The sequence below is a fragment of the Aplysia californica genome, unplaced genomic scaffold, assembly GCF_000002075.1.
Source record: "Aplysia californica isolate F4 #8 unplaced genomic scaffold, AplCal3.0 scaffold00008, whole genome shotgun sequence".
NCBI lineage: Eukaryota > Metazoa > Mollusca > Gastropoda > Aplysiida > Aplysiidae > Aplysia > Aplysia californica.
The window spans coordinates 809,630-818,199 of record NW_004797278.1 but is presented as its reverse complement, the minus strand read 5'-3'; the positions used below and the strand labels follow the sequence as shown (position 1 = coordinate 818,199).

The window sequence follows — 8,570 nt, the reverse complement described above, 5'->3', positions numbered from 1 at the left end:
TGCATTTCTTGGATCCCTATTTTCGCCCTCTCTTGAGTCGAAAACATTCGTCATCATCATCATCATCATCATCATCACCATCATCATCATCATCATCATCATCATCATCATCATCATCATCATCATCATCATAATCATCATCATCATCAAGCGTCAGACATCGGCGATCATGGTCTCTATTCATTACTTTGCTCAGATGCTCTTCAGCTACGTTACCCTGATCTTTCCCTGTTACCCATCACACTGTTTATGTTCTCTAAGTAGGTTGCGCTGGGCCTACCCCTGCCTCGTTTGCCTTCAGTTTTGCCAGTGAGAGCAAGATCTTCAAGACCTTTATGCCTGTTCAGATGTCCTTAAAAACTGCATTTGTCCTTTCCTGATTGCTTTTAACAGTGAGCGTCCCACGCGGACTTTATCAACACTCGCTGCGGTTAAAATAGGCATTAACACGACATCCAGAACATCATCACTTCCTTCACTATACCAAGTATAATTTGAGCTATGTGCCACTGCTCCTTAAACGATCTAACAAAAGGAGCATGACGTGGGTTAATTTTGAGAGCTTCTGACAGAGATATTTGAGGTATATTAAACTGAGTGCGCTCAATTGTGATCCGCGTAGCAGAAAAAGCTTCAGGATGACAGTTTTAGTGAACTGTAAATCAGAATCACTAAATGTTGTAAATGACCCATAAGTCAGTCAATATCTTTCACTAGGTGACTTGGTCCCAAGAAACACATCAACAAGCTTCGACGTAAATTGTTCAGTGATAATATTACATTTTTAAAAAGGCGTCGGTCAGGTATCTCGAAATCCTCATTAGCATTCAGAAGTATCCGGCAGCTAACTGTTTCTGAAACATATCGACCATGGTGTGGGGAACATTTTGATTATTTTCTTGTTTTCAATTTTCTAATATCAACTTACACAAAATTCAATTATGTAGTATAATACAAAGCAAAATTCAAGATCAGTCATAGTTTTGCAGCTTTATTCAATGTCACTTTTCGCTTCAAACATTTTAAAAAGATCTCTTTAAGGGGTTGATTTTTTAAGTTCTTTTTTAGTTTTTAAGGCTAAATTGCTGTGTATCGAAAAAGACGAAATCGGCACCGACGGTAACGTTGTTGACTGACCACCCACCACTGCTCAGGTCGACTGCGTCAATCTGGGCCATGTTGGTCATCAAGAGATTGTCTACGCCCACGTACAATGTGGGGTAACCGCCGGAGTTGTAGCTGGGGACACAAACGGTTCAGGATGTTGAAGAACGGGGTGCAAAACATACATAGATAATGGGTGAGACAGATGACTCAATAAAATGAAAAGGCAGAAGAACCTGAATAGAACAAGTAATAGCAAAACAGAACAAAAAGGAGCAAAAAAGAAAACGAAAAACACGTAACGTCAAAACAAAGAAAAAACCTACCTTGATGACATGAACAGACACTCACGCCCATCACGTACCACATCAAGTGCTTATACTCACCCAGAGAAAGTCCTGATCAGGTCAAATCCAGTGAGAACAACCTGGGAGAACTGCGGGGTGCCGTTAAAGGGGAAGTTCACGTTCTGGCTGGGGTTGTCACCGTTAGGATCGAGGACCAGGGAAGTCTCAGTGGCTGGGAAGTTAAGAGTGAATGAAGAAATCTTGTAATATTGCATTTCAAAAAAGAGAAAAGTTACCTACGACTCTGGTAAACATAGTAACCTCCCTTCCCTAAATACATACACACATAAACATACAGAAATACACACTATTTAGGAATTATTTGTGACGTGGAATGTCTGTGTGCTTCCCGCTGTTGATCAGATAGCTCATTGAACTAATGGGCAATGAGTGGGTAGAACTCTAGTCGATCGCAAATGTTAGTTTCTATCATTACTGAGGAATTCTTGTTTTAAGTCAGTACGGTGGTCTTTTTGGTCTCTGTTTCTTTCGCAAAAAGTGTTATTAGGAGGGGGAAAAAACGAAGCGACGCTGAGGCCGGGGCACCTGTTGAGATGAAAGTTTGTCTTCCAGTTGCCAGGCGTCGTATCTTCCAAGCATAACACCTGTTAGCAAAAATGATAATTTTTTAGGAAGGTGATACTAAGAACTGTTGATACCGAAGATGTGTGGTGGGGACTCTTTGGTTCTCAAAGGAATCCCAACATCGAATGACTTCTTTTCTGACCAGTAGAACCGTCCTTCAAGCTAACGATTTTAACAAATTCAGATAAAACATCTGCACTACGCTCTAAAAAGTCGTCTATGAGAAGACAATAGAAGTAGAAGAGGCTTCATGGGGTAGAGTGGCGGAGGAAGAGGGGAATACTAACATTGTTGGCTGTTGAGGGAAATGATGGCTTTGCGGGTTGCAAGCTTGATGCTGTTCAGGTCGCGAGTGTTGCCCCAAGCCTTCTCGAACAGGTTGTCGATTCTCTCGTTAATGGCGTTGGCCTGAAGAAAACGATAACAAGTGGCTACATTATTATTAGGAATAATGGTATGTTGATGTTCGAAAAAAAGCTTCTTTAAAAAAAAAGAAAAATCGTCAAATTCAGGAAAAGGTGAAAAGGGGGGTGGGTGGGTGGAGGAAAAGAGAGAGAGAGAGAGAGAGAGAGAGAGAGAGAGAGAGACAGCGACAGAGAGAGAGAGAGAGAGAGACAGACAGACAGACAGACAGACAGACAGAAGCAGATATAGACAGACAGAGAGAGAGGCAGACAGACGGAGATAGATATATAAAGAGAGGCAGATAGACGAAAAAAGACAGAGACCAGTAACAAGTATGAACAAGCTGAACAACTGTCAGAGAAGGAGCACATACTATAATAAAGACAAACAATGGATGAGAAATTGAGAACGGATCAAATAACAAATGGTAAATAATGACTTGGAATTCTCTTAATAATAATAATAATGATAATAATAATAATAATAATAATAATAATAATGGCATTTATATAGCGCATATCAATGCTCAAGAGCATGCTCTATGCGCTTTACAACTATTATTACCCCAGCAGACCCTCTGAGAACACTCAGAAACATTCTCGGCTTCCGCGGAAGCATACAGTGCAAGCTGCGGATTTCACGCGCTAAAACACTATCAAACTGACAAGATCGTTCACTGTCTATAGTTGGGTACCCATTTTCACCTGGGTGAAGTGAGGAAAATTTGTGCAAAGTGCCTTTCTCAAGGACACAACGTCGGGCCCCTGACGGGATTCGAACCCACGACCTTACGGTTGCGAGTCCGAGAGCCTAACCACTAGGCCACCGACGCCACACTCTTGCACTCAAGGACATAAACATTGACAGACATATTACGCATACTACGAGTACGAGTAACCTATCCCTTTCGAGGAGTGATAGTGTTTCAGACAGCCACTGTTTCCTTTGTTTTAAGTTCGGCATTGGGGACTCTTGTCCCGAGTACAGTTGCTCACCAATTTCTTTCTTTTTGGGAACCCTTTTTCCATGGACCATGTAAGCGTATCTCAAAAACAAAAAAAACAACAAAAAAAAAAAGAAAATTTAAAAACCGGTACGCCCAATCAGTTAGATGAAGCGTAATATAAGAAAAATTATGTATGTTCCCAATTCCCTTACCCTGGTCTGAGCCTCTTCGATCTTGTTCATGCGCTCAATGTCGGCGTTCTGCAGGTCACTGATGTCATACATGATCTGTTTGCGGGCGGGGTAGATCGAGTTTTGGAGAGCGGCCTCCAGGGCTGCAGCGTCACCCTTCAGAGTCGCAACTTGTTCCTTCAGAGCGTTCAGCGCAGCGACCTGGGGATAGGATTGTTTGCGTGGGATTTGGTATAACACTATTTAACTTCAATTAAGATGAAAATAAGTTCGAACGGGTAAATAAAGAAGGAAAGGAGGGAGAAATGAAGTTTATAATTCGTCCCTTTTTCCCTTTTCCTTTCACATAAAATAAATGTTTCGAATGCAGGATTGTATTCCAGTAAACAGAATGCGGTAAGACTATCCGCACAATGACAAGGAAGATACACCTACGTGCACGCACACATGCATTGTGATATTCTTTTTTGTTCATTTGCTTTGGTTGGAGATTATCGTCATAATATGACACCGTTTTCAATGCTGAGTACTTGATTTAGAAGTCTGAGCGTTTAATGAACAAGAAGTCTGAACAAATAGCGGAAAGATGCATTAATGTACGTTTCGCACGGGTCTTCTAAGCGTAGATGTTCCGATCCTGTGTTTTCTTTGGTCAAATTTGTAATCTAACAAACATACGTGGCTTTCCCGAAAGGTGGGTTCTAGATCCTGTGTTAAATGGGAAATAAAAGAAGAAAGGAAAAAAGACCCAGAATATACAAACTGCTGTATAACTCTTACAGGTTTTCACTAGTGTTGTTAGCTATTTCATCTTCGCAACGACATTATCGACAGTGGTAAGTAGCAGGGCTATGAGATATAATTTTTAACTTGTATTCCATTACATTGTTCAGCCTTTTTTTCCCATGTTATAACCTATTCCCTAATCCTCATGACTCTACCTTCTCTTGCAGTTCACTCAGACGTTGTCCCTGGATCTTCTGACGGTCAGCGATCTGGACAGAGAGAGTGTTCTGGAACAGGTTCTGGAAGTCACGGTTCTTGTTGGCGGATGCACTCAGTTGAGCCAGTCTGGACAGCTGGGAAGCTTCACGGGCCTCCAGATCTACCATGAAGGCGAAAAAAACAAATGTGTAGTTATCTTATGCATTAGATATGCATTGCTCAGGAAGAATTAAGTAGCTAAAAATGAACTATGATAAAAAATTAATTATAAAGAGCAACAGCATTAACCACCTAAAAGTCAAAACTGTTTTACATATTATTTAAATGAAAATCTTTTGAAATGTCTTTTCCTGTTTCTTCTAACAGCACTTGTGTTGGTTGTTTTTTTTCCACAAAAAGAACAGATGTTTTGATGATATCATATATCACTGATATCCTATCCGACTGCATGCTGGTATTAATTGTCTATCTGTAAAGCGATTTGAAAGAATGCACACGGCTTTAAGTCTAAAAAGTAACTTTTAGCTTGCACCTATTATTAAAAGAGTTACCCACTTTAAATGAAATCATGAAGTTTTACTAGAAGTTTTACTCACTATCGACGTATCTGTTCAGTCTCCCCAGAAAGGGGTCCACCAAGACGCTGAAGGAAAAAAAGAAACAAACTTTGCTGAGGGCTGTAGAGTTTGTGTCACGTGTGTTTATTTATTCGAAACCTAGAAAAGAGAACTTGAAAGATACACCTGAGAGCGAGACTCAAATCTCGTGGGGATGGATAATTCCCTTTCCTTCTTGAATATATCCACTAAGCCGACCAATATTCTCTTACGGAAATCAAGTGTTTACTTTCGACGTAACTATGGTAGCATGCTACCATTTTAAGCCTTTTAAACACATTGTAAGCGCTTCAGTGGGTGATTCATAGGTTGTGTTGTATCTAGTATGCTTCATATAGATTCTTCGACCAGTAAAAACTGACGAGAGAACCACCGTATAAAACATTTAGCTCTCATGAAGGTGAAGAGCACTGAAGACTCCGGAGCTAGTTCAAAACGTCATCTGGCCACAACCCAGCCTGAAACCATGGAAGGTAGAAGAACTTCGAAGGTAAAATGAAGCCATCAGAAATAACTAGCTACATATACAGAGTACTGATGAAAGTCTAGCTGAGGTCTCCTTCTAAAGAGTTAAAATAATATTTCGCACATGATGCCATCAGTACCCCCATGTTGGACTCACAGAGAGTGTAGACCCCGGATGTAGGTAGCTCGTCAAGTGAGCTCTAAGTAAGCCCAGAGTGGATGTCTCAACTAGAAGTAAACTGACAGTACTACTATATATAAGATCTCTCACCCGGCGGGTACGTAGCCGTGGAGATACAGGTTGCCGCTGCTGCCATAGGAATCACTGGAAGACTGGGCGCCCACCAGGGACACAATGGCAATGCTCAACACAGCGAGAGAGAACATTCTGGTGTTTCTATAGGAAAGAAAAGATAATTGAAAGGCAATCAAAATCGACAAGGAAAAAGAGACAAAAACAAAATATGTTAACTTGAGAAAGACAATTACGTTATTGTTTTAGGATATAACATGGACAATTAACATATTTTTATAATGCCATGCTGTTTAAATAAATACAAAACAACATACTAGTTACTTCAAATAAGGCTAGTAAAACGAATCGATGGTCGAATTCATATGGTAAAATCTAATACAACGCTGACTCTCCAGTTTACTTTCTACAATGCGCTGTAAGTCATTCATACCTAGGATGAAAGGTGTAGCACTGTCTGTTCAGTAACCTCACTGCAGTTGGTACGAATGAGTTTCTATATTTGCCTGTTCTTGCATTTTTGGAAATGCATCGTTTACTGCTGGTCGATAATTGAAATTCCGATGTAAGTGGGTGGCTATGGTCCCTTAGCATTATTTCCGCATTTTTTTTACAACGTTTGTTTCGTGCAGATATTCAAAGTTACTTCGGTCTCTACCGATTGTTCTTGATGACTTTCTGATAAACTTTTTTAAAGATGTATGGTTTGTTCAAGGTGAGTCAAATTTACTACAAAACTCTGTGTTGCTTGGACGACAACTTTAAAAATCATAGCTCTGAAATATCAAGAAAAGTCAAAACAATTACCAAATTATAATGTACACGTAAAACTAATATGACTTTTTGCTGGTACTTGCCTGATTTGCTTTCCGTTCCGCACAAGCCAACAGAGAGATCGTCCTGTCGAGTGAATGTTGTCAACCCTTGTATTTATACACCACTATATCTCAAACAATCTTTAATTACTTTTTGAATTATTAAACTTTCGTTTCGCTTGAATTTTAAACAGAGTAAATACCCTTGTTTACTGGAGTGTAATAGTATGATCAGTTTGAGAGACCCAAACATCCACTTCATAAAATATTGTTAATATTATTAAATACAGGAGATTAGAGTTCTTACATATGCTATTCATTTTAGGGGATTTGATTGCAATCGCCACTGAACACCCGCGGGGCAGTGAGTCGGGCAAAGCGTTCGGGAAAATGTCTTGATCTGGATTGTCGGGTCATTACTTCGTAATTCCGGCTTGACTTGAGGCACGCTTATGTGAGTCTGCCGCCCGAGGCAGGGCCCCGTCTTGCATCAAGAGCCTATGCTTTCTAAATATAGATAATGAAATACGGCTTATGAATTTTATGTTGTAAAAATATACCGGGGTTACGAGAGCCTTTCAATTTGTGAGCATGAGCCACAATACCGAGCGTTAGAGTCATAATAAATACGAGCTACAATGTAAACGCACCAACGACGGTATCGTTGTTGTAAACCTTGTCCAGCTTACAGAATTAAAATTTCAAGGTCCTAACCACATTTTTCTTGAGCATTTCCTGAAGTTTTCTCTCAATGCAAGGTATTCTATCATTTAACCATAGAAAGTATGATCAAATTTTGTATAAAAATATGGGCCGGGAACACAAGACAACAAGATAAAGAAAATTAAATCGTTTAAGACGGAAAGCATGTAAAATTTCAACATCTGCATTCCCCTACTAGGATGAATTCTACATAACAGCTTGCACTAAAAAATTGATTCCATTAGTTTAGACGACAAACATCCCTTGTTCCCTCAAATAAAGACATATGTCAGAAGTAAAAGACCTAGGCTTCTGATCTGTAACAAAGAAAGATACAGGAGGTAATTTTTTAACATTATCCATCAAAATTCTTTCATCTTAACCATCTTGTTATATGTATTCATATGACCTTAGTGCGTGCATCAGAATATCATTGAGTATGTATCTATCTTAAGATTATTATTGTTTATATTGCTGCTCATTTATATTGTGCAAGTGATTGTAAGCCTGGGTGTGTGTGCATGTTTGTGTGTGTGTGTGTGTGTGTGTGTGTGTGTGTGTGTGTGTGTGTGTGTGTGTGTACGTGGTGAAACACCAAACAAATGGGCCAAGATCTGGACAATAAAGATGTATCTATCTCATCTCATCTTATTTATTCCATTAGAGGGCCAAGGCCGGCTGCTTCACCTCTAAGAAAATCTACCATATACCTTAAGTCAAAGGATGAATAAGTATACAAGTTGATTCGTTCACCTCCCCCATCCCACCCCACCCCAGCCCAGCCACCAAAGAATAGGATGGGGGGGGGGGATGGTAGCAAACTGGACGCAATGAGATTTCCATTGGAGAATATATTATTATTCCGCTCTTATTGAAGGGTTCTCCTTTGGTGACTGCTTGACAGGAGAGGAGGGATGTGGTACTTTATCCGGAAACAAGGAGGTTGCCTCCCAGATCAAAGTATCTGGTTCGGTTCTGCCTTCTTGTTGGTGAAGTCGGTGGAAAACTTCAGCAGTCCTTAGATGAAGTGACAGTTAAGTGTTGTCACACACATCTTACATGCAATGTAATTCTCATTTTTGGACAGACTTCTTCGTACATGCATGTCCTGTTTGTCGTCGTCCCACTTCACAGTCTGCAAGCTACAGAACACTCAGGGAAAAAATCTCTCTCTCTCTCTCTCTCTCTCTCTCTC

General features: G+C 40.1%; 1 protein-coding gene across 1 annotated transcript; it reads right to left on the bottom strand.

Annotated features, from left to right (window-relative positions):
• Nucleotides 1-975: 975 nt before the first annotated feature.
• LOC118477687 lies at nt 976-4,705 on the bottom strand. Its single transcript, XM_035969757.1, has 5 exons — nt 4,520-4,705; nt 3,600-3,779; nt 2,324-2,444; nt 1,491-1,623; nt 976-1,239 (listed from the first exon to the last, which is right to left on the bottom strand). Exons 1-5 carry the CDS (start codon nt 4,688-4,690, stop codon nt 1,065-1,067), a joined length of 780 nt encoding a protein of 259 aa, XP_035825650.1. The 5' UTR covers nt 4,691-4,705; the 3' UTR covers nt 976-1,064.
• Nucleotides 4,706-8,570: the final 3,865 nt, after the last annotated feature.

Coding starts and splice junctions, on each gene's coding strand:
- LOC118477687 (XM_035969757.1), bottom strand. CDS start 4,690: ATGGTAGATCTGGAGGCCCGTGAAGCTTCCCAGCTGTCCAGACTGGCT. Junction 3,780..4,519: donor TGAGTGAACTGCAAGAGAAG/GTAGAGTCATGA, acceptor TCCTATCCCCAG/GTCGCTGCGCTGAACGCTCT. Junction 2,445..3,599: donor TCGAAGAGGCTCAGACCAGG/GTAAGGGAATTG, acceptor CGTTTTCTTCAG/GCCAACGCCATTAACGAGAG.